At 44.6% G+C, this 26,012-nt stretch overlaps 1 protein-coding gene across 2 annotated transcripts; it reads right to left on the bottom strand.

The window, feature by feature from the left end:
• Positions 1–10,616: 10,616 nt before the first annotated feature.
• Positions 10,617–25,252, bottom strand: IFT27 (intraflagellar transport 27). 2 transcript variants are annotated; one of them, XM_068401862.1, is made up of 8 exons: positions 25,117–25,252; positions 21,638–21,717; positions 20,518–20,577; positions 19,786–19,845; positions 18,715–18,832; positions 18,276–18,385; positions 17,849–18,069; positions 10,617–10,859 (listed from the first exon to the last, which is right to left on the bottom strand). In XM_068401862.1, the coding sequence occupies exons 1-7, from the start codon at positions 25,148–25,150 to the stop codon at positions 17,971–17,973; spliced, it is 561 nt and encodes a 186-aa protein (XP_068257963.1). In that variant the 5' UTR covers positions 25,151–25,252; the 3' UTR covers positions 10,617–10,859; positions 17,849–17,970. The 2 variants fall into 2 exon arrangements, with proteins under 2 accessions (XP_068257963.1, XP_068257964.1); XM_068401863.1 differs by lacking the exon at positions 20,518–20,577.
• Between the last annotated feature and the right edge of the window lie 760 nt (positions 25,253–26,012).

Here is a 26,012-nt window from a genome sequence, read left to right as displayed (position 1 = left end):
GGGCTGCTCCCCCGGCCTGCCGAGGAGCCCAGAGGAAGGAGTAGCCGGGGCTCTCCCTCTTTCTCGCTTTCAGCCTTTCTTCCCCCATCGCCGCGCCCCCCCGCCCCAGCTCAGCCTCCTTCGCATCCCCGCCGAACGTGCCCGCAGCTGCAAGTGCAACCCGCACACCGCGGTTAGACCCGCGCAAAACTTTGGTCAGCCGTTTCTCTCCCCAGGAGTTGGGTGAAATGTAACGTGGAAGGGTAATTTAAAAATAAGCCTTTATTACTGTTATTATTGCTGTTGTTACGTTTTTTAAGTGCTTGCTCTTCACTCTTCTCGGGTTCGCTGCAAGTTGCATATGTTTTGGTGTTGCTCGATTTCCGTCCCTCTGTCTCCCCCTGACCAGTGCTGTGTGAATCCCCGCGTTCTCACTTCGACTTCGTAGCTTTCTGTGAAATCCCAATGCCTGCTCCAAGAAGCAGACATTTTGGGAAGATTCTTCACGAGAAAGGACAATTTATTATTATTACTATTATTTTGTTAAGGAAAGGAACCACCAAACTGAATCCCTTCCCCCTACCCCCCAGAATGCAATCCACCTTTCATATTTTCATTTTATACAGAAAGATGCATGACCTGAATGGATGCAGACTGAAATCTATCACTATTTAAGTTTCCTGTGTCAGACACAACCCGATAGTACCGGGAACATATACAAAATTGTGCAATACTGACATCTAAGTATGTCATAATCCTCTCTCTCTTCCTCAGCAGTATCATTACACCAGGCTAATTACATTACTCACCTCCTGGTTCTATACATGCAGCTGCTCATTAATGCAACAATCATAAAGGAAAGAAATAATCTAATTCTTGATGCTACCGATTTTGTTTCTCTCTGATCGGATTCATTGTTCAGTGAAAAAGAGACCAGAAGAGCTGCTTTAGGTTCACTGCTGTTCTGTGCGGGGGAACAGGGCTGAAGGAAGGGGGTGCTGGGAAGTTGAACCAGTTGGAGGGCTTCAGCCACGTTGCAATTTCATAACTCCATTTATTTCTCCTCCATTCTCCCTCTCTGGGAGCAGACCGGACCTGCCCTTTCAGGACAATCTCCCCCAGGACCGTTGGACATGAAGGGCTCTATAGCAAGCAGCAGGGGGCTCATTGGCTGCCCTACAGACCACTGATCATTTCCCCCATTTGGAGGGCACAGACCAGGCTGCCCTCGCAGTTGAGACCATGATAGGAGTGTTTACCAGCAAGCACTCATGGTGTCTGCATCAGCCATACGCAGATCACCACCAGCAGGCAGGAAAGGACCTGCGGGAGGAAGGAGAAGGGATAGAGGGAAGGGTGATAGGAGACAGTGCAGGTTGAGAATACTGACACATTTTGGGGGGGCAAACACAGTCTCTAGCCTCACCTGGGGGACTCCTGGCCTTGGCCTTTGCCACAGGAGCTGGGGGTCTCTTTCTCCACTCATGGAGCTGCCAAACAGCTGAGGATGGGCAAGGGGGGAGGTGGCCCCAATGCACCTTAGCACTCTGAGTACAGGCTGCTGCAAGAGTGTGAAGGATGGTAGCTGTGGACAGGCTTTCTGAACTGTTGTTCTTGATTCAAAGGAATTTGAGAGGCAGAGAGATGCAGAGAACACCCTTAAGCTGATGGGAGATTATGGCTCTACAGGGATGGCCTGTGGTGAGGAGGAGGCTCTGTGAGGCTCTTAACTGGGGAAGCTAGAGAAGATCATGCAAGAACCTCTCCTTCCCTTCTGAGACATTTCCGCTGAAAGAAGGGAGGGGCCTTGAAGAGGGAAGGTATAAAGGAGGAATAAGTAATTCTTGGGACCCTGAGCCATTTTCTTTTTGTGTTGGTGGTTGTGCCCCTCCAACACCACCCCAGTGGTCTTCTCGTTCTTCAAAGGAGGGTACAAAAGTTGGGCCAGGAGCCTGAAAGACTCTGAAGAGGAAAAAACTTCATCTGGCTATTCTGTCGCTCAAATCCATCAGGCACAAACATTGCATGTGTGGACTCTGGAAGTCTGTCAAGCTCGAAGGAAGTTGGGCTCCTCAGTTACTCTCAAAAACTCTCACAAATGTATGGCATAGTTCTTCTAGTAATGCCACACAAGCAACCTGGCTGGAGCGGAAGCAAAAAGTTCTCAGGCCCTTTGAAAACTCACCCATGCTTACACAGCAAGGTCATTCAAAGAGTAGAGGGAGAGAAGGGACGATGCTCTGTGTTTTCACTTAGGGCTCACCTGTGTAGCCCATGGGGTTAAGCGTTTATTTTACTGCTACAAATGGTAGAGCTGCTTTGGGTCAAGGGTATGCTGGGCTGCACAGACAGGGGCTGTCTCTGGCTCGAGGAGCTTGCTTCTGTTGGTATCTGAGTCTAGTGAGACTAGCACGGTGAGCAAGCAGTCACTGCAGAGGTTGTGGATTTGGACTTGCAGGGGATCCCAACACTGTGAGAAGTTACAGATTTCATCTATAACAAGAAAAATATTGCTGAACTGTCAGGATTACTTATCTCTACATTTAACAAATCCAATCAGATACAGAGGATGAAGCAGCAGCTGGGCCAAAACAGAGACCCTCAAACCAATCCAGACCTGTTGCCTTTATTACACATTTCTACAGCTTTGACAATTTGGTTTCAAGTGAATACAGCAACAGGAGAGGACCACGTTCTCCCCAAAGAAAGTGCCAGTGTAAGAAGGCCAGGTCTGCAGGGTGGTGAGTTCTTTAATCTCTGGCTAAGAGGAGTGAGACCTATGAGGACTGAGTATACCCCAGGATCTGGACTAAACACGGCTTCCTGCCTCACACTTCCCAATTTCCAGAAATAATTCGCTTCCTGCTACCTACTTATAGACTCTGAGACCATTCACAATAATCCCTCTACAGTTCTAAATGCCACAGGAGAAGAATGGAACAAAGGCAATGCAAATACCAGAATGTCCTGTGTGACTGCTTGTGCTGTGGCTAGATGCTGTGCTGAGATTTCATCTTTCCTGCAAAGAATCATTAAAAATTATAATACAAAATAAGAATACAGATTAGAAATGCTGTGGCAGATTTTTACAACAATCGCATCTCACTGGATAGTGCAACACAGAATGACATCTATAGAAGAGTAAGGAGAGAGAAATTAATAGTCTGGAGGAAATAGAGAGATTTTAAATTACATTTTAAATTACTTGAAATGAGAAGCTGATGAGACAGGGAGCCGCAGGAAGTCTGCTTCCAATGGCAAACCAAGAGTGCTGCTATTTGTGGAGAGAAGGGGCAGTGCTGTAGGAAAAAAAGGGACACAAGAAAGATGCAGGAAGGGAGATGAAGGGCACGAAGTCGGAAGCAACTCCATGGGATGGTAATGGAACTGAATAGAGTGTTTGTGGATTGAGTGCTGCAGTGGAGCTTTTTGGCACACAGGAGAAAATCAGACAGTGATAGTGTATGAAAACTGGTACATAGGAATCTTCATCCTGGGGAGGCCAGCTCAGAAGGAGCTCCTGTAATGAGATGTAAAAGAGATGGAGTTGATGCAGCTGTATTCGCAGGCAGAGTAGAGGTGTTAATAGACAGATGCACCAGCAGAGGAGATGTTAGGAAAAATAAATTGGGGTTAGGGTGATGATTGTAGAACTGGAAGACAATGGGAGAGGAAAGATAGAAGTGAGATACGATGCAGAAAGAGAGTTAATATTTAAGAGATCTCACTGGAGAAAGTTGAAAAAAGTCACATATCTGTATGGTTAGACAAGCAGAGGGGGTGATCAGAGCAGTCATCACTGGCATCCAAAGCTGAGGGTCCCAAAGCACTTAAGAAACATTATTCACATCATATCTGCATGCTGGTGGTTTTCTTAGACCAATTTAACAAACTGGCAAACTGAGGAAAGAAGATTTGTGGTTTTGCCAGAGACTCGCAGGTGGACATGAGAGAGATAGAGACATAAATACAGATGGAAAAAGCCTCAGTGGTCCTCTCTTCTTATCTTCAGGTTCATATAACTTAAGGACCAGCATAAAAGACAGTTTAAACATCAAATATTCAAATACTACAGGAGATTCATCTCTACTGTCACACTGTGACCAGAAAGGAAGAAAGAAGATGGGAGATACAGGGTACAGAGGTCTAACAAAATGAGTAGGTTTCCAAGCAAAAGTGGTGTTGGTGCTGCCCTGAGAGTACAGAAAAAAATCCTGTGTGAGACAGGAGTGGAACTCTGGCAGGGATCAAGTATGAGGTTATAAGGCTGCAATACGTAACTCCCTCAGTTTCTGACCTATATCCTCTTCCAAGCTAAATTTTCACTGGTTTGTGGAGGCACTGAGGTACTGAAAAATTCAGAACATAATCCCAAAGCCCACCAAAGTATTCGCACCAATTTTAGTGGCATCTAGGTGCTGCTATAAATGACTTGAGTAGCCATGGATACCCAAGAAATCTGTTGCAGATTGAGTCTTGAAGCTAGAACTCCTGTGCTTTCCATGCAAGACTCCTTTTTGTCATGCAACCTTTTCTTCCATTGAATGGTAACCTTTGAAATGTTTGCTACTTGAAGATGGTTGGAAAAAAATATGTTATCTCGTGAGTCCTGTGGGTTGATATCTTCAAAAAGGGAAAGGCTTCCTTCTTTATGTGAGAGAGAGAGTGGGAGAAGACTGGGATTCCCAGGATGAATTTTCCAGCATGATGAATTGCTGGGATGTGAACTGTTTTGCTTCTCTTTCTCTTTCCATGCTGTGCTGAGGTTTGTATGTACAGCGGCCTCCTAATCAATAGCAACAGAAAAAAAAATCAATGCCTGCAACCCATTAGCTCTAACAGAGGGCAGGCTGCTAACAAGTCACTGTAGCTGGAATTCCAGTATTTGGTAAAGTATCCTCAGTGAGGATATATGCATATATATAGATACAAACTCACTGAGTAAGATTAGCAGAGAAAATCAGTTGTGAGAACATTCCTCCATCCCACCAGCATGTCTATGCCCAAGTATTTGCATAACTATGTTAAACTAAAGACACTAGCCCCTCCACCCAGATGCTGTCCCTCATATTTTTCCACTACAGAGCACACATTTTTCTACATGTGATCTGTAATCCCAGGCTCCTTTCATGTTGGACCATCTTGTATATAAATAAATACATGTCTCCACACACCCTTACTCCTGCAAAAACCATGCACCATAGAAATACAATTTGGGACCCACTTATTCACGAGCATACAGCCATTCCTTCTCCTTTGTTGTATCCCCAGATCCTTCACGGAAATCCTCTTCTTTCTTCCCATTTCTATGCAAAATCAGGCACAGACAATTCCCACAGAGATCCACATACAACCAACCCTGGAAGCATATTCCAGGAAACAAAAAGTTGGTGAAAAGGTTACACACAGGTTTTGTAATCAGAATCTGCTCTAAAGTCAAAGCAGAGGGAAAAGGTCTCCAGAACGGATCAGAGAAGCAATGGGTCTCACTGCCCATTGTGCATGAAATATGGGCACAAGTAACTGTCTTGCTCCCAATAAATCCTTTGGCCATCCATCCACTCACTGTAACTAGAACAGACCCTCGCTCCTGATCTGCCTCTCATGGTAAGGGGTGGCATCTCTTGGTCAACTTCAGAATGCACAAGTTAAAAAAGTCATAATTTCTTGACAAACAGGTTTATGAAACTCTATTGAGGAAATGTGCAGCAGCTGTGGTTTGACTCTTAAAGAAGAAAAAAGCTTGTTTTCATGTAAACATAGCAGTTACCAGACAATTGCAAAGAATAAAACGAGAAAGGCCTTGTTTTTTTCTGAACTGAAGGTTGTCAGAATCTTCCTGGAAGCATCAGCACAATGACAAATGCTGAGGGAAAGATGAGGCCTATAGTGAGGAGGGTTCATGTTGACACTGCTCAGTATTCTGTGATATCAGACTTTCTTCCCATGTAAAGGGCACAGATGGGGACAGAGAAGAGGATCCTGTGCACCCTCATCTATTCAGTATCATCATTTAAAGCCACAATCCAGACCAAGCATGACCTGTTGCCGTCTGGTCCTCAGCAGCCACAGGGGTATCACTGGGGCTTCCTGCATGGGGCAGACTTGCTCTCCTAGGTCTGGTGGTATTGACTAGATGGGGTTGGACTAGATGATCTCCAGAGGTCCCTTCCAACCCTTAACCATTCTGTGATTCTGTGATGCAGGCAAACCTTCTGCAAACCAGCTATATGCACTTTTATCTTCTTTAGGACATCTCCAGCTCTTCTCCTGTCAGATAGTTGAGGGTATCAGGGGAGAAATATTGAACCTTTAATTTCTCTGATGCTCAGTAATAAATCAGGGTTAAAAGAGACTCTTGAAGGAACACCCTAAGCCAAACAAGAGAAATGGTTAGTCTCTCGGACAGGTTATTTAGTCCCTGTGACTTTTCACCAGGTCCCACTGATGTCAATAACGGGCTACCGATTTTAATGTGAGAAGGGTTTCTTTCTGTAGTCCCACATGGTCAGGGAGGCATCCTGTGAGATGTACATGTACTCTAGACACTTTTTCAGGGGAAGCCAGCTGGTGTATTGTGCCCACAGAGACATTATATGAATTCCTAGGATTTAGTTTTACATTACCATTGTAACAGTTTGGGATCCCCAATGTGAATTCCTATGGAGGAAGTAGGTTAAACACATCAGATTAAGCCAGTCAGATGCTAGACCGGAGCATTATGGTGATGCACAGAAGAGTATACCATGGATAGAAATGGTAGAGAGGTGATATTTTCTGCCTTGGGAATGGAAGCCTATTTTAAAAAGAAAGCAAAACACATATGTCTACTTAGGCTTCTAACTCCATGTTTAGACATCGAAGAACTGTCCTGATTTTCAGTTGTGCTGAGCAGTCAGCATCTCACATTGATTTTGCAGAGACGTAGAGGCTCCAAACACCTCTGAAAATCTGGATGTCTGTTTTAATGTCTAAATGTCATCTTAGCAGATTAACTTTGACCTTGTATAACAACAGCTTTCTTAATAGAAATGAAATCAGAAGTCCCAAGGGCAAAAGCTGGGCTCATGGAGATTTGCCACTTTCAGTCATTCACTGCAGCTACAGACCACTTGTGAAAATCTCTAGGAGTGCTCTGAAAGCAGAGTTTACTCATACTGTGGCAAATCATGGGAAGTGAGGAGTCTACTGCAGAGCAAAGCAATTCCCAGCAATGCACTTGGCTCATCCAGCTCCACCAGACCAAGCTCAGGACCTTGATGATGCCTCTCTGCTGGCTATGTGGATCTCCTTCACAGCACCAATCCCAGTAGAGGCTGGCCAGACTTTCCAGCCCGTCCTTCAAGGCTGTGGGGGTATGGTTCTCCTTTGTGCTTCTCTAATTTGCTTTTGCTCTGTTGTTGTCCACTTTGACACAGTAAGCAAGTCTGGCAAGGGGCACAGGGAAGCGTATCTATCTCAGCCATGCTCCCCACTCCATATCAGTGACACAGGAACATGCACAGGAGAAGACAGCTCAGAGGCAAGCAAAGGGAATCTCAGGCTTGTTATTCCCTGGGTTAAGGGGGTGGCTGGGACATGAGCAGTCCCCTGTGCAGAGTTGGTCCTCCTCCTATGCTCACCACTACTGCATTCTTTGACAGGACACTTTTCCAGGTTGCTGGTGTCTGTTAGATAAAACTATTCAGTTGCCATCTTTCCAGTAGCCAGTCTGAAGTGACAAACTACTTTTGTGTTTTTCAGACCATTGGGACTCCTCTCTGCAACTGACCTATATTGGTTATAAGCTTCATTCGTTCTGGCCTGCACTCCTCTCTCTTCTCCCACATGAGCACATGCACCGCTCCTCCCCCTCAAACAAACACCTTTACACATCCAAGGACATTGTAAAAATAAAATGATCACAACCTGGCCCTCCGGGAACCTCGGTTTTACAGTTTGTCCCACTCTGATGCCAACAGAATTCACAACCCAGTTCAAGAGAGACACACAGCGAGTGAAAGCAAGCAGGCAGACAGGCGCAGACAGACAGAGATGAAGGAATCAGCAAGAGATAAAAAGGAGTAGAAGAAAAGAAACAGGGCAACTGGAAGGAACAAGCTGCAACAACAAGGGAAGGCATGTAAACTAAGAGTCCAGAACACAACAGAGAATGGGGGATGGAGTTACAGGGAAGAGTAAAAATTTAAAATTATAGAAAGTTGAAGGAAGAGATAAAGAAGAAGATGAAAAAAGACAGAGGACAGAAGAGAAAAGAAATGGTCAAAGGGAAGGGAGGGAGGTCGAGACAGGCAGCAAAGCAAGATGGTGTCTATGATACGATGAAGAAGAATTAAGAAGGCACCTGTGAATTTGGGCACTGCTTTTTCACGCCTCCTTTTCCATTGAGAGTACACTGTGAGGAAAAGGGCAAGAGGAGGGGGAAGAAAAGGATAAATAAATGCCTGAGCTGCCATCTTAAACAGCTCCAGGCAGTCAGGCAGGTGCACTGGAAATAGGCAGCCCACAGGTTGCAAATGCTTAGGTACACATTGCAGTTCAGCAGGCAGGAAACAGTCTGCACTAGCACAGTGGCATTTACACTCCCAGGTCCGCTGGGTCTCTGTGCACTGGCAGCGAGCCCTGTGTTCGTAACAATGCTTCTGCTTCGTACTGGGGAGTTGTGCTCTGATCTCTGCCCTGCATCTTCGCTCAGGTCCCAATAAGAAAACCTCACCCCCAAACACTCCCTTCTTCTCATATAAATCCTCTTCCTCCCCCCTGCCCCATCCCAGTTCTTGCTTGCACTCTGAGGGCTGCCTTGCCTTCCCGTGTCTCTCTTTTCCCCACAGTTCATCTCTAGCCTTGCTCTTCCGCTTCTGCTTATAATTCTCCTTTATCTCTCTCCTCTTCCCTCACGGCTCTTCTTCCTCACTGTCATTCATTCAGCTCCTCCTTACACAGGCATATAAACATTCCCCCCCCCCCCCCTTTATCTCCATCTCTGTAGTTATCCGCTTTCCTATTACTGTAGTACCTAACTGACACACATCTTTCTCCCACAGACAACCCATCTCTCTCCCCACCACACACACACCTGCCAAATCTGTCTGGTTTTCTTTCTTTCACAGCCTTTCTCTCACTGTCCTCCAGCCCGTCCATTTCTTTGTCTCCCCCTGCCTGATTCTTTCTACAATCCATTCCTCTTTCCTTCTCCCCCACTCTACCCATCTGTCTGTCTGTCCCTCCTTCCCACAGTTCTCTCCAGCTGATACACATGTACCCCAGTCCATCTCTCTCTCTTTCTCCCCCCTTCTCCCTCCTGCCTCCACACATTTCATCTCTTTGTGTCTCCTGCACACCAAGGCCCACGCTTGCTCTCTCCCATACTGAGAGGAGGCGGTGGCAAAGAATTTGCTGCTGACCGCTGCATTGCTAGGAGGCAAACACATGGCCGGCCTTGTGCAGGCCAGTTTCTGCCTGAGTGCCCCAAGTCACATATCCCCAGCATCATCTCCAGCACTGGGAAAGCAGATGGTGTAATAAATGAGCGCAGTTTGATAAAAGGAGGAAAGGGTGCCTGCCTCGAATGCCCCTCACCCGCACAGAGACACACATCCAACATGGGCACAGCTCTCTCGCTCCTATACCAGTCCAGTTTCGTGCCAGAACTAGCCAGCTGAACAAGGCACAAGCTCTACCCTTGCACCAGATGGAGAGGAGAAGGGTAGGAGAGGGTGCGAGTAGATAAAAAGGCCAGTGTTTTTTTTTTTTTTCCTGACAGCAGCTTATAACCCCAGAAAGAAAAATACATGGGAGGATCCAAGCAGTCTTAAGGTAACAGAAGGGCTGTTAGCATGGGAGGTGTAACAGAATTGTGGGGACATATAGTTACAAGACTTCCATGTGCAGAGACAGGGGAAAAAGGCAAGAGGCATGGACAGTATAGAGGAATCAGATATCAAAATGGTTGTGGACCAAGATGGCATCCAGTGATCACTTCTGTCTTGGTGAGAGGGAAAGCCACCCTACTGGCAGTCTTAGCTGGGAGGGCCATCTAGAGCAATGACTTAGTCCACTTAAGGGAACTATTCCCAGGTCTCAATAGGTGCAGAAACTAGAGGACAGACTTTGCATTACTCTGCTTTTACTCATACCAGAACTGTCCTCCTGCCCTCATCCAGTTTCATGACATTGTCCAAGAATGCTCCTTTACCTCCTCCCCTACCTCCCCAGACATCTGCATCCAGAGACTTGCAGCATCCTTTCCTCTGCATTTACCTCAGTTACAAGAAACCCACACTTGCTTACCCATTTCCAAGCCCTCTAGCATTCTTTCTAACATTTTCACATTCATTGCAGCTTGATCTCCCTCTGCTGACAATAGCACTTAACCCAGTAAGATGTCTTTCCTAGACACTCTGTTCTGCTGTCCTTAGAAGCTGATTTTATGCCTGATGCTTCAACTGCAACCTGAATTTCAAAACGTCCAGTTTCACAGTCCCCAAACTGAAGCCACCCAACATCACAAAAACAAAGTCCTAGAAATAGCACACAATGGCCACACACAACTGTTAGACTAAGAGAAAGGGATGCGTCACAAGAATCAAATCAGCAAGAGAAGAGAAGGGAAACCAATACAGAAGAGATTCCTCCCATGCAGAGCTGAAGGCATTTTTTATTGTAGGCAATTTTATTCATGAACAGTGTGATTTCTATCTGCTTTACACTGACCTCACACACATTGCATTTTTCTATTTTTTGAGGTTAAATATTGATATTCTGGAGAGGTCTTCCACTGTATGAACTGATCATGAAGTTTTTGTTGTGAGATGTCAATGCTCAAGTTGTAGTGGGCACTTCTGCTTGGTCAGGTGAGATGCAGGTCCTCTTTCCATTCTCTGAAGGGATGAACATAATGTATTCAGGATGCTGCAGCACAATTAGGCATAAGTTTATGTGTTGCTTCCTCCCCCCTCAAAAAAAAAGGTTTAAGCAAATAGACCACCCCACTTTCTGGCAAAAGAAAATCGAGATAGGGCTAGAACTAATTGGTGTTTTAAATGATACAAAGATGTGTGGGTAACAATTGTAGGCATCTATTTCCCTCCACTTAGAAATCCCTTCGGAAGAACTGTACTCAGTCTGAATTTCCAACATCTCTTCACACCCTCCACCCTTTTAGTCTGATAGTGTCCTTAGCTTACCTACTCTATTTTTTCTGGTCTCATCTGGATATGCTGTCTCCAGCCACTGCTCCTCATAGCATCACAGCTTGGTGTTCTCCCCACACAACACCTAGGCTTGTCATTCTGGATTCTCACCACTGCCGTATCAAAGCCCAGCGTCAACCCTGTCATGCAGACTTTAACTCATCCTGCTTTGTTCTAATGCAAGCCCTACATCTTGAATCTAAACTGATGGCTACTGTTGACCTTACTCATCATGGCTCTGAATTCCCCAAACTGACCTCGGCCCCGAGATTTTGGCCCTGAAAATGTCTCTTCAATTATTTATTCTTACCACCTGCCCTCCCACCTGCAGTGTCATCCAGCTCTACCCTGTATCCTCATTTACCCTCAACAGCTCATGCAAAAATTACTTTTCCTCCCACTTTATTTCCAAACATCATTCTACAAGCCAGGAAAAGCCTTAGGTCTTCCCACCCCTAATTCCCACCCTCCCACTCTGCCTCAGCAAATACTTTGGGCTCTTCATGAAGGGATATAAACCCCACTCTTTCCTACATATTCCTATTACCCTACTGCTCCTGTGCATTTCTGCTGTTTGGGACACAGCAGCTGATCAGTTCTGCCTATATACCTGCTCTGCTCACAGTCCCTAACTCAAAGTCCTCGTATCGTGTATTTTTCCAGTACTTGTGCAGAAATATTACAGGCTCCACATTTCTCTAGTTGATGCATATCTGTCTGGAGGGAAACTCATCAAACTGACCCCATCCCTGAGCCCAGCTTGGCATGTAGGGTCTGTCACATTTCCCTTTTAAACATATTGCCAGATTTGGATTTGATCTCAGAGAGTAATTCCAGGCTTCTCTTGACAAACAGCTCTAGGGAAGGAAACATGTGAAGCTGTGACAGAAGAATAAAAGAAAGACCCCCCAACGAGTCAAAAAAACCCAACCCGAAACTCCAAGTCAGAATGAGAACAGCCAGTGTCTGCGAAAGTTACACTGCGGCAAGCTCTGAACAGCCAAGATGAGGCTGCCAGGACTCAGCTGGGAGTCTCCTGCCAGGAAATTACACTCTAGACTGAGCAACATCCCCATCTCTCGGGTGACTTCAACAGGGAGTCACAATACCTAAAGAACCCTGCAAAGACTAAAGATTGAGTAGCAATCTTCTTTCTCCCTCCCCCAAGCATTGTTGTTCCGGGTCAACAGAGCCAAGGGCAACTGGCACAGAAGACATAGTTCTCAAGGCAAGATGACAGCAGGAGAAGGAAATAGGATGTGAGAAGCAGAGAGATGATGTGCCCTTGGGCTAAAAGAGATGCTGCGGGGGCCAACATGGCCCTTGAAGAGCTCCTGCTCAGACTCCACCTTGGCTGCAGAAGGTCCTAGAAGTCCCTTAGCCCCAGTTTCCATGAAGCACCATCTGCAAGATGGAAAAATTACTTGCTAAGAACAAGCAGAGGTGGATATTCTCCAACAAGAAGTGGATATGAGATAGGAAAAGAAGGACTGAGAATGCATGGGAGAGAGGGATCCCATCATGGATGGTGTCAAGAATAGGAATGTCTTCCTGCTCCTAGCAGATAATCTGCCATCACACTGCTGGCTTTATTCAGGCAGATAAAACAACAACTGCAAGCAGTTGCCACCTGAATATCATAGATACAGTAATTATTAAAAGCAGAGCACAGTCTTGAGTGGGGTGTGGACCCCCATGGATCTGTGCAAGCACCAGCAGAAAGCAGTTGCTGCCTACAGAACAGAAATGCAGTGTTTTCCCTGCTGTCAGCACCTGCATCAGGCTCCTGGTTTCTCTTGAGATACAGCTCTTAATTGGGATAGATTTTACGTTTTCTGCTGTAGCCCAGCCCAGCTCCCAGTTTAATTGCTAGTTTATGACTTAGCCTGTTTTGTGCTTTCCACGCTACTTCTTTCCCCACTTAATCTAATAGAATTATAGAAAGTATTGCTGCGAGGACCTCAGGAGGCCACACAGTTTATCCTTCTTCCCCAAGGCAGTATTTCATTTTCAACAACATCATGTGTCTTTTGTTATCAGGTCAGATCGGTCCAAGATGTATAGCGGGTAAAGAAATGAAGCTTACCCAGGGGAGTCAATTGGCATAAAAGACTAAATCCAGCCCTTTAAGTCACTGAAGTTATACCAGAAATAACCCTGGTACAAATGGTGTCATTTATCAGATCAGTTTTCTGAAAGATGTCCTTTCTTAAGTTTTAAGTCTCTAAAATGAACAAATCTCCAGAAGAAACTGTTCTGAGAGCCCCATTTCAGTATATTTAATGCTTTTTTATGAACAGCAGTGTCACGGTTTAAAGCTGGGCCGGCTATAATAAACCTGCGGCAGATGCTCTCTGTTATCTCCCCCGCTCCCCCCAAAGGGAAAGGGAAAGGGAAAAGGGAGAGAGACTTCCGGGTTGGAAAGTTAAAACAGTTTTAATAAACTATAATAATGGAAAAGAGTATAATAATATTAATAGAAATAATCAAATATATACAAATATATATACAAAACCAAGATTGAGCTCCCCTGAAGTCAGCCACGTCACCACCGGCACTGCAGGGCAGGCTCTGGGAAGGCCCAGGCTGGGCCTAGCGACGGTCGAGAGCTGGATTCAGGGATGCACGGATCGGGATCGGGGGCAGCAGGAAAACAGACGGAGTCCTCCTTGGACACCGGCCATAGCAGAAAGAGAGCGAGACCCTCGTGATCCCCCCCCTTTATACCGAGAATGACGTGTATGGGATGGAATACCCTCGTTGGTCAATTTTGGGTCACCTGCCCTGTCCGCTCCCCCCTGCAGCTGCGACCCCCCTTCGGCTCTTCACTCGTAAGCAGTGAGGAATTCAGCAGTGACCTTGGTTTCTCTAAGACTAAGTACAGCAAGAGCCTTTCTGCACAACATCCCTACCGGTGCCTCAGCGATAACTACAAACTTCGAGCGTTATCAGTCCTGGAAGCAGACACTGTCTGCAAAACATGCAGTTAGTTTCAGAAAGTGCAGTTACTTAGAGGAGACTTAGCTGAAAGTAAAAATCACTGAAAGGAAAATCGGCCTGGTTTAGGCCAAACCAGGACAAACAGTGACCACTCCATTGTTAAGACTGAACAGATCTTATCACAGTATGATCAGCTTTGAAACTCCTATTAACTCCCACAATAAAACCTGATCTTTCTGGAATTTTACATCCTGCATTTCACTCCACAGTAGAACATGTCTGGCAAGACAAAACAAAACCATTAAAGCATCTTTAACATGACAACTTTACACAAACACATTTCCAGTAAAATTTCAGAATGTCAGTCAGCTTCTTAAGGTTCTTTCTTCCAAGACAATTTGACTAAAAATTCCACTTTTGTTTCCTTTCATCTATTAATCTAAGAAGAAATGTCTTGCAGCCTTGGGAATAGGTAATGCAGAAATTAGAAGGATAAAAAAAAATCAGCTAGTGATGTATCAAGCTAAGTAAAGCAGGGCACAAGTATAACAGGGATTCTGTGCAGCAGAACCACAAGGACCAAAGGAAAAGTAAGAAGGAGGGACTCCAATGAGAAAAGAATGCTTTTTGTCTAATCAGACAAGCAAGCAGGAAAAAGAAGGACTATGTATCTCTTAAGAACAGTTAAAGGACTGTTTGTGTCCTCCCCCTTCCTTTGAAATTTCAGTTCTGGTTGAGCTGGGTCTCTTCTGGGTTGTAAATATGCATGCTGAGCACCTGCAGCACTGCACAGCTGGACAAAGTAGGGGAGCTGTAAGAAGGCAACAAGCTTCCTGGTCAGCAGACAGGCTCTCTGCCTTCCTCCCACTGTTCTCCATGGTGTCTGTAATTCAGAGTGATGCTAAGGCTATAAGCAGCAAATGTGCATCCTCACCCTACAGATGTGACCGCAACAGTTACTGAACACAGTAAGAGAAACTTAATAATGGCTTCAGACTTACTCATCCTGCTTGTCCAGCTCACCTACTCACTACCCTAAACTCCTTCAGACAGACACAAAACTATTTTCCACAGCCTTCCCATATCTGGCTCCCATGTTCTCTACCCACTCTTCACTACTAGCCTCTACAACCAAGGTCACAAACAAGCTAGGAAAATAGCAACAAGCATCACCTGCATCATGCAGGTATTGTATACCACATTAGCCAGGAAGGACAATATATTATGCTTTTAAAGTGCATTCAGAAGGACTGAGATGGTTATTGTCAAACATACCATTTTGAAGGACATTAAATTGTGTCTACATTAGTGCTTGAAATAGTCCTGTCAAAAGCAAGTTGGGCAATATGCTTTAGACACAACCTCTTTTCTAATTCTAGTCATGGCCTGTGGAAAGAGGGAAAGGGGCAGTGGGTGAATCCCTACTGCTAGCTAATTAGATCATACATTTCCTCTTTCAGGCAATATATCTTTCCCTGCATGGGATGCATTTTTCCTCACTAAGCTCTCAAAAGCAGCTTCCCTATAAATCACAAATCACCACTGCAAGCATTCCCTTAATGAGATTCTCGAGCTTTTGCATTCATTTAATAAAACAGCTTTCACCAATCTTTATCTTTCTGGTGCATTTAGGCTGTTTATTTGAAGTTATGGGAGGTCCTTCTGGTGCAGAGAGATTGAGCTCCCTGGTTAAAGATTGCACAGGATTCACTTTATCACCCATTCCCACAGTGTTCATCCCCCCTATACACCATGTCACAGGTGGCATGCACACCTGGCATGCTAGTTTCAACATGAAAAAATATCTGTCTTGTGTTGTAATCACATCATCTACAGAACCAGGGGGAAATAAGCTACCAAATCAAAACAAGTCTTCTTTAGTTCTTTAGCTAGATCAGCACAGCATCCAAAATAACTTTTAGTCTTTAATAGTCAGAGGTACTAGCTCCTGCACGCAAGACTCTACTCAGCCCATGTAAATCAACAGACACCGCCCCCTCCCAACGAATTAACAAAACAACCCATGGAAGATAAAAATGCTAGTAATGCTAATCCAATTCAAAAAAGAGTGAGTCTTCTAGTTACCCTAAGCCCATGGAGGAATCCTTCCTTCTTTGGTGGAAGCAAGAGCTTTCCCAGCTGGTTCCATCATTTTTTGAGGTGGCTTCTAGTAAAAGAACCTATTCATTTTCTTTTCTTGTGGGCTGAGCTCCTACTTAACCTCTTTAGCTGGTATTCATGCTCCCTAGCTAATTCCCAGCACCAACACACTTTTGCCAGTGAAACGAGCCCAGCTGCTTCTCTAGATTCTTTAAGTGTTTCATAAACTCAGCTACAACATCTGCAGCCATATTTCTTATGTTCAATCCAATGTACTTTTTGTAACTTTGGGCATAAAAATGGTTATAAAATGCCCATATAAAAGTCTTGAAACACAGATTCCTGAAAAGCTTGCCTGAAAAATCACTCAGTGCCTACTCTCTACAAAATTCAGCTTCCCTTGCCCAAAGGAGGTTAACATAATCTGGAAGAAGAAAAAGGTTACAGTTTTGAACTCCTCAATGTCAGGCTTAGTTACAAGACAGTACCTTACCACGGATGTTTTCACATACTGCATTAGCAAATGGACTCTTACACATGCAACATCAGTACTCCACACAAAAGCGCAGTTCTCTCTAGGCTTTTACCCTTTCTGATATGGAACGTCCAGCCAAACATGGCTGAGTCAGAATAACTTAGCCAGGTTGTCTTTCATTTCCTGAGTCCTGTTTCCACCAGTGACATCAGAATCGTGGTCTTTAATCCAAAATTCAAGGACAAGCAGGGGAAGTTTAACAAGAAAGAGGACTCTGATTCTAGTAAGGGATTGAGAACTGAACCTAATGAGAACATGGTATTGCCAAGTTCAGCTGACAAAAAAAAATGGCACAAAACCACATAAAATGACAAAGACATGAAGAAGAAAATATAATTTGTTTTAAATTTTGGACTTGTCTTTAGAATAAAAGCGGTATTCTTGCTATCTGACCCCATTTTGCAGATAAGCCAGTTTGGATGTGCCTGCAGGAAGTCCTGCTCACTTCAAGAGAGGTAGCTTCTTGAGAAATCTTGTGACCTGGGACCAGCAGAGGGCACTGCGTTACCAAGTGACAGCAGTACAGATGCAATACAGTTCCTACCAGGCAGTGAAAGTGAGCCACGCTGAAGAACCAGATTCTAAGTCAGAAACACATATTAGTCATCAGCATATCAGTCCTACAACAGATAAGGGTAACGCTGTTAAAACAGGCCTCAAACTCTGGGTGCTCCTAGAAACACACCTAAATCCAGCTCAGTCCCCACACATCTCGGTCTCCATGTCTTGATTTTAAAGCATAGGTCTCCTACTGAAAATGCTTTTTAAGCGGCAGGGCCAAATCAGTCCTGCCTTGCAACATATGTATCAAGGCTGGATTGCCTAAATTGAAAAATATCCTGTCAGCCTCCTCTCTCCTTCTCCAAACCTCTAAATCCTTGCTCATAGCAGCAGGAAGTCTGTTCAGACAAGAAACAAGACAATATCAAAGCAAAGAGCTGGCAATTTCCATTCTGCCCTCCCCTTTTACTCCTCGCCTCCTCCAACCTAGCAGACTTGCAATGAACAGAGAACCAAGTTAGAGGACATGAAACGAATGTTGAGGTAGCAGCTTCAGAAGAGTGTCTTTCCACGTGCTTATTTCTAGTTTATTTTGAATTACCAGAAGATGACCATGAAGAAGCAAATAGCTCATCTTTTTTTCTTCCCTCTGTATTCCATCCTGCAGGATTCTGGGCACTAGAAGCAGCTTAGAGGATAAATAAGTCATCCCAGTCACAGCCGTCAAGCTAGTGAGTGAAAAGTTTCCACTTTCTCTTTGTACAGTTGGTGAAATGACTTTGCCAGGATGTGGAAAGGGGCCTCAAAATTTTTCACCTCCTTCTGTAAAGAAACAAGAAAGTTGTGAATGACAGATGGAATAAGCATTTGACTATTTCTGCTCTAACTGCTTCACAAAAGACAGATTTAAAACTGAGGGTTAAATGACAAACAAGTGGAAAAGAGCCCCCAATTATCTTTCTTTACCTGAAAGAGAAGATAACTACAGACACCCACTTCCACAGACGGTGAAAGGAGCACACACTCACCACTGACATCTCACAGTATTCCAGGCCATATTTCTCAGCCCACTCCTGCGCTTGTTTCTGCTCCACAACTCGACGACCAATCAGGTCTGTTTTATTCCCCACTAACACACCTACAGAAAAAAAAAAAAAAACACAAACCAAAACTAAGCAAAGGAAAAACAACAACCCAGAAATGCTGACTTGTTAGCAACAAATGCTGGAACATTTGTAGAAGTAGCTGAAAAAGTTGGAGGCATGGAGAACAGTCTACAACTACTTAGAAAAGGTTCCATAAAGGAAACATAGTCATGCCTTATCTGCTTTGTGGTAAAAGCAAATGAGTTGGAGGAAGCCATGCTTGCCCCTGTCTTAAAATAAATGCTCTATGCCACATCTCAACGGTAACAACTGCTGTCATACAAGAGGGGAGTAGATAACAAGAATGTCACCCGTTTCTTACCTGGGATGTGCACTCCAACTGCTTGAGCCCTCACTTTCTCCAACCACTTGGCACAGTTGTTGAAAGATTGCTCATTAGTGACATCATATACAAGGCACAGGACGTTGGGTTGCTCCCACTGCACAGCAAGAAAGGAACATTGTCAGCTCTAATGAAACTGATGTGGTCAACAGCCAGTCTGTAAACACAGCAAACACAGATGCTAAGACAAAAATAAAAAGCCTAACATACAGGAATCCTACGCCCTGGCTGAGGTTTCACATTTCAGTTGAGCTGACTAAATGGATAGCTGGCACTGGGAAAGGTCGTTTGCTCTCTTTCCCCATTCCTGTCTGCACAGTCCTGCTCCTTTACTTGTTTCAGCTCTGGCATTCATCTGATCCCTGGAGAAGCTGATTCTTCATGCTGAATCAGCACAAAATTAATCCTAGAGGAAAAAGTAGAAAGGTTTTCTTCCAGTTTGAGAAGCTGAGCCAGTTTCTAGAGGGGTCCCTTGCAAACCAGACCTAGTGCAGGGGCAAAACTGGAATTGCCTCTTGTAGAGCAGTGAACAACTAGGTTGACTTAGCCATCTTATGAAAGCTCACATCAATTAATTGATCCTATGTCTCAAAAGGAGATAACACAATGGAGAACTGTACAAGTAAGGACACAAATGCGTGAAGGAAAAAATCAAGGGCACTATTATGCTCAAAGACAAGAATGAGTCCTGTTGGATCAAACACATCACCGTAACACAAAAAAAAAACCCACTGTGGGTTGTGGAGGCAAAACAATGTTATTCTAAGAAATAAAAAAATTTTAACCAACAGTAAACAGTGACTCTCAGTTAAACATCCCTATTTCTTTTGTAAGAAAACTGAATGACTATCTGCCTTCCTTCCTCTGGAAAGTATTTCTTCTAGTACTTTTACAGGTTTTAGAGATGTAGAACAGGATGCATTGGCAACTGAGGCAATTGCTCCCATTTACACTAAAGACAAAGTTTGCTACATCTGCCAGACCGGGGAGTACAGATCTTCAAAGCAAAAGCACTTCTTTGGAAGCAGAGGACTGTTATGTAAGACTTACCAGTTTCTCCAGCATTTCAGAAAATAGATCTTTTCCTGCAGAGTCAAAAATGAAGAATTCCTGAAAGTGGAAACAGAAAGAAGGCCCTTGCCAGGAAAAAATGCAGTGTAGGAAAAGGTTTTGAAAGTAAATACTGGAACTTGTAACTCCTGCATTTTGTACAGTACAGCAGTGTCATGTCCCTAAGGGACAAGTTCCCTGCACTGACAATACCCCAGTTCAGACAGTATGAGAAAAGAAATAGCTATTTTTCATGTATAACCAATAAGAGGGTTATTGGCTACTCCAAGGCCCCAGATCTGGTTTCCATCCCTATTGGAAACAGAATATGTGGAGTGGACAGTAACCTGCACTATTCATACAAAATTATACACATGGTCCACATTCCACTAGTGAGAGTATAGGGCATTAAGGAAAAATAACAGGTAAGTTCTGTAGCTCTAGGAAACATGAACTAAACCTGACTGCCCTGAAGGACAGAACAGAATCCTACCAAAGCTGGCAACAGCTTTGGTTTAAGATGTCATGTTGGATACAAGTATGTAAACTTACATTTTTACGATTAAACTAACCCTGAAGTATCAGCAATTGTACATGATCAGACTCATTTCCTTAATGCAACTTAACGGCCTTATGAATGTGCAAACCAATCTTCCACCAGAAGGAGACTGAAGTGAGGTTTGAGCTCTGGATGTCTCTTTCTGACCTAGTTTATGTCACAGAAAAACTCACCACACTATCACTTGTCTCTGGAACTGACACAGCCTTCACCAACAATTCTATGCCTGTTGTCTGTCAAGAAGAATCAGGAAAACAAGGATCAGAAGAGTTTTTAAGAGCCTGTCCAACTGCATACCAACTATGCATTGGATTGAGGCAATTCTTGTGAATCATTACAATCCCATCAAACATAGAACTGCTGGGAATGCCTCATAACTCTGGTAACATACTCCCACCCACATGTCAAAGCCACGTAGATTTGCTCTGATGGGGGAGAAAGACAGAGAAAAAACAATGTTCAGAGATTTGCTTATATACAACTTAGCTGAAATCTGCTGGGCTATGTTCACTATCTCATTGCTACTCTAAAGCATGCCTTAGAACATTTTGCACCGACCATGCGATCAGCTAACATATGGGACTGAGGTTATTTGTGCGTCTTCTACCTTTTATCTCATTCTACTTTGTAGGTTGTTTGTTTGTTCTATTTCTATCCTTAACTTCTGGTTTCCATCTTTATTTCAATGAATAAACGTATCTTAGGGTTTTTTTCCTCCACCCTCATATTTTCCTTTTTTTTTACTTTACTTATATTTACTTTTATTTTTATCCTGCTTCTGATTAGTCATCACCATTGATTCTCACACTGAAAGACTGCAAACTGTATCCTCTTCATCTGGGAACAGTTTCTGTAGATTATAATTATCTTGGGGCTATGCAGCACATCTTCATGTTTGCATAGTGATAAGCACACTGTCCACATGCACATTTAATAGTTGGAATTGAAAGCTTTCTCCTTCAGCAATGCTTTTTCTTAGAGCATTCCCTAAAGGGGGAAGCTCTCTAACACCACAAAAGCTTGTGAAAATATTGATTCAGCAGGAAAATTAGAAAATTAACTAAATTACTCTGCATTAAGTTTCAAAACCAGCACCCGCGTAATGGAAAGACTTACAGAATATTAAAAGGTTTCTCTTCAGAATCTAAGGTGTAAGAGAAAGAAAACCGTGTAAGACCCCACCTCGAACGCCTCAACTTAAAATTGTATTATTTATTTTGTTCTAGACCTTCTTAGTTTTCTCATGCACTGAGAAAAATGTTGGATAGCAGTTTGAGCCTGTTGTATGCTTACCAGCGTGTAGTTCTTCTGAAAATGAGCCCCATCATTGCGGAACATGTGGGCTAAAGCACTCTTCCCCACAGCTGGATCTCCTGCAAAACCGCAAACATAAAAGATTTTTGTTTCATCATAGAGAATCTTATTTTCCCTCAGTTCTGTTACTGTTACATGCCATAAGAGCTTGGATGCTAGAACTCTGAATACAGGCAAGATAACTGTCACAAGAAGCACAAAACAATCTAAAAGGCAATACCCACATGAGGAAATGAATATTGCCATTATGCATATTGGTGCTGACATCAGATTTCTGCTCTGTGAATGACAGTAAACAGCCCCCAGATCAAGGTGGAACTGCCGTTTGTTTAAAATTCATGTCTACCCTACAGCCTTTACTTAAGAATTAAAATTTCCCAGATATGTTATCATGTACAGAAAAGCACAATGTGATAAGGGAAACTGGGCTGCATAGGAGACTATTTCCTCTCCTTAGATTACCCATTTCCCCTGATTCAAATCCTTATTATATACTGAGTTTAGGGAAGAGACAGGTCATTTATATATTACAAAGCTGCTTAAACTGGTAACATTCCTCAATGAACTCTTCTTGCTGCCCCTGCTAAGAGAGCAACTCTTGCTGACTCAATGCTGCTGGTGGCTCATTAGTTGCATCCTAGGCACAACAGAAGCAAACGTCACTTGGCTGGAGAGAAATAGGCTGCTGATTCATCCCTATATGGAAGGAAAACCAAAGGGCTTTAGTTTTTGCTCTTCTAGAGCCAAGGCTTTCTGGTATGGCTTGTGCACTTCAGGCAAACCTAGCAGCTGCCTGCTTTGGCCTTCTGTTACAAAACTCCTTAAGATCCAAAGCAATGGCAGGGAACTGCAGAATTCACATATGCCCATATCACTCCATGAAAAATATAATAATCCTTGCAAAACAAAGACTTTACTTAATGTTCCCAAAGGGCTTATCCTCTCTTCACATACTGCCTCACTAGCCTGGATAGTTCAAAGGACAGGAACTAGGAATTAAACACTTCGGTGGTTCCAGCTTTACCCTTAAAGAAACACTCATGACAGCCAAGCCTGGAATACAAGTCTTTTATGTTATGTTGTTAATATATAAACCCAGAAAGGGTATATTTTGACCCTATTACAGCTTTCTAGATGGTGTTTTGAAAGAAATTGGAAAAGCTATCTGCTCACATAATATTATAGAGGAGGAAGGGTGTTTTGGATAGTGACAATTGCTCCTAGATGCATTAGCCAAATGTAGTTCATGTTTAAACGTTTTTAGCATGCTTGCTTACTTTAAGATGAGTTGGGCTCATAATATTTAGACAGGGAAATCTGGTAAGTCAGCTTGTTTGTTACCTGATCAGTTCAAGCTTTTGCTGAAGACAACACTCTGTTCTGAGCAGAAGCTATTCTGTATTTCAATAGACAATTAGATCTCTCTTTGTAAAATGAGATCAAGAGGCACACATTGCTCCAAAATGTGCAGGCATCATCTGGTGCAAATTCTTAGCTAATGTGTTGCCTTTCTTCAATTTGATAGCCCCAGTTGTTCTTTCCCTCTTCTTATTCTTTGCCACCCTCTTTGCCCATTACATCACTATACTTTCTCAAAATAAGTTTCCTTGCCCTTTTCATTTAGTTTGGTCTCATCTGCCAGTACTGCATCCCACAGTATTTATTCCATCCATGTTTCTGTTACTCTGCCAGAATCTGTAGCATGTCTCTAAAATGCCTGCTACTGCCAACTGTCTTTCTAAAATGAAAACCTTTTCGTAGTGTTTTCATAGTAAGTGCAAACAACAGTATCTTTTACTGTGTGTCTGTAAATTACCCTTGAGATAACACAGGAATTGCTTTCTATTGTTGGGCTAATACTCTCTCTTTTGCTAATAAAAGCCCTTTTCCCCGGTTGTTCTCTTTGACCTTGGTGCAGCTCCCAATGCTGTGAGCCACTCTGTCCTTCATAACCATTTCCTTAGGTACACAAGAGTTCCCTGTTCCATCTCTTGATATTTTTGTTCCTACCTATGTAATTGCATTTTCTTGTTCTCTTTAGGTTGTTGTGGTTACTCATCTCTTATGTCTCTCACTGTATTGGTCTCTTCTGCCAGACAGAAGTTATTTTGCCTGGTCTGCTTCATTCATTTATTATTTTTAATAATAGATGGATATTACTGTAGCACTGAGGAACACTACATGTGGGACAGGACCTTCCTGTTGTTTGTGCTGTGAACAGAATGGAAAAGGCAGCTCCAGACCCAGTGAGGATTAAGCACGTAACTGGGTCATCCAAAGAAAACCTATATGAATTTAAAATGGTCATGGAATTGGCCTTTGGTAACACTAAACAACAAAACTTGAAAGACTTAAGCAAAGCCTATGTACTGGGACCTGGAAACTTCCAAATTAGAAGTGATGTGTAAGTTTCAAATCTAGAGACAGGCAAGATACTCATACTGTTCACAGTAACTATCAACAGAGGCACGAGGGAGATTAATTCTTTTGCATTTGCCAAAGACCACGCCTGACTTTGTGTGAGTTGATGGTTAGTTGCTTCTGAGGTTAAAAAAAGGCAAACATTTTATTCTGGATGAAAGAAAACAGGTAAGGAGCAAAGAGTTAAACCTGGGAGTTGTCTGCACACAAAGGTTTTATGGATTTGTGCTTCTGGCTGAGGCTGCACAGAGCTTCAATGTAGAAGGAGGGGAAAAAAAAAAAGAAAATTTTCTTCCCTCAGTGTTAACAGTCAGTTGTATTTACTTTCAACACCTCCGTAATCCATACTGACTAAACCAGTGTCTTCACCTCACTTGTTTTCCAGGTTAATCTTCAGCTTGCTTGGGGGAAAAGACACCTCTCTGAAGCACACATGCTTCATCCTTCTACTCTTTGCTAAGGCTCTACCTTTCCATCACACTCTCAGAATCATCCCAATTTCTGACATGAATTTTTCCTTCAGCACAAAGGGAGCCTCCCACAAGAGGCAGGACTCGGCTGCCTACCCTGCTCCCTTCACACTTTCTCCATCCTCAGCCCACCTTTCCACTTTGTAGAAACACTCTTCCCCCCTCCCCCCCCCCTTCCTTTCTTTTTTTCAGATCCTGCTCTTGCATTTCAGCTGGTCCAACTACCCTCCACACCCTCCCTGGACACAGCTCTTGATTCTCCGCATGTGGTAGGAGGGAGAGGGTACGGGGGAGGTGACAATAAACGTGATTTCCACCGTTCCCGTCCCGCGGGAGCTGCGGTCCCCACCCCTCTGCTGTCGCCTCTCTCCCCACCTCTTCGCCGTCGGGTTGACCCCTCGATGAAGGGCTGAGAGAAGCCAGGCCGCCTCCCGGCGCGGCCTGACACCGCCCGCCCAGGGCTCCCCCCTCGCTGAGGGGGCCCGGGCGTCCCTGCACCACCCCACAGAGCCCGCTCCAGGCCCCTACCGCCAGCGCGGCGGGTGGGACCGGAGGGGCCGGACTCACCTGCCAGGAGGCACTTGGCAGCGAGCTTCACCATCTCCCCGACCCGGGGGAAGGCGGCGGCGGGCGAGGAGGGCAGCGGCTGCCGCCACCGCGCCCTGCCGAGGCCCTAGCAACAGCGCGGCCCTAGCAACCGAGCGCCCCGCCTCCTTCAGTAGGCTACTGCCCGCCCGCCCAGCTGGGTTGGCTGTAAGCTCTGCTCATCAATGCTATCCGGAGTTGTTATTGGTCCTGTTGTCTTTTCCCTCCCACTAAGCGTCCTATCATTCAAACCCGACTCCCCTCCCCTTCTAATATCTACGGCGGGGCAGCGCGCGCAGCGCATGGTGCAGTGTCGTTACGGGACAAAGGAGTAGTTTCTGCCTATCAACTAAGTACGTTATCAGGAGCCGGTTTGTTATTGGGTAGAACACAGGGGACCGTACCACGTAGTCGAAATTAACCCACTGAGGCCAGGGCAGAAAATAATAAAGTTACGGGCATACAACTATGTAATAGGAGGGAAAAGACAAGTGACAACGAGTGAGAGAAGCCTCCGCTTCCTGCCTGTGATCCCCCGGAATGCGATCTTCCGTGCTTGAGCGTCCTCACCCGCACGCCTGGCTGAATGCCTCCCTGCGCATGCGCACGATCGGACGCTCATCTTCCTCCTCCCCCTTCCCCGCTCCGGCTCTTCCGTCCTGCGGAGCGGGCACGCGCCATTCTCGCCCGCCTGCGCCGCGCATGCGCACGAGGTTAAGGGCCGCGGAGCGTGGCGGGCGACCGCGGCGGCCGGTGTCAGCTGTGCAGGCTGAGGAGCGAGGACGGCCGTGGGGCAGGGGGTGTGGGGTGCACCCACGGGGAGGGAAGGGGCCTGTGTCCTGTCACCGACAGCGGGAGTCCCGTGATTTGGGTCACTT

This window comes from Nyctibius grandis, chromosome 5 (genome assembly GCF_013368605.1).
Source record: "Nyctibius grandis isolate bNycGra1 chromosome 5, bNycGra1.pri, whole genome shotgun sequence".
NCBI lineage: Eukaryota > Metazoa > Chordata > Aves > Nyctibiiformes > Nyctibiidae > Nyctibius > Nyctibius grandis.
Note: the sequence above shows the minus strand (reverse complement) of the source record. Positions and strands in the feature narration are given on the sequence as shown.

What these genes read in the sequence shown, in the direction of transcription:
- IFT27 (XM_068401862.1), bottom strand. Translation starts at nt 25,150, where the DNA reads ATGGTGAAGCTCGCTGCCAAGTGCCTCCTGGCAG. An exon ending in CAGAGACAAGTGATAGTGTG is followed by an intron (nt 19,846 to 20,517) that starts GTGAGTTTTTCT and finishes TTCCACTTTCAG; the next exon opens with GAATTCTTCATTTTTGACTC. An exon ending in AGTTGGAGTGCACATCCCAG is followed by an intron (nt 18,386 to 18,714) that starts GTAAGAAACGGG and finishes TTTTTTCTGTAG; the next exon opens with GTGTGTTAGTGGGGAATAAA.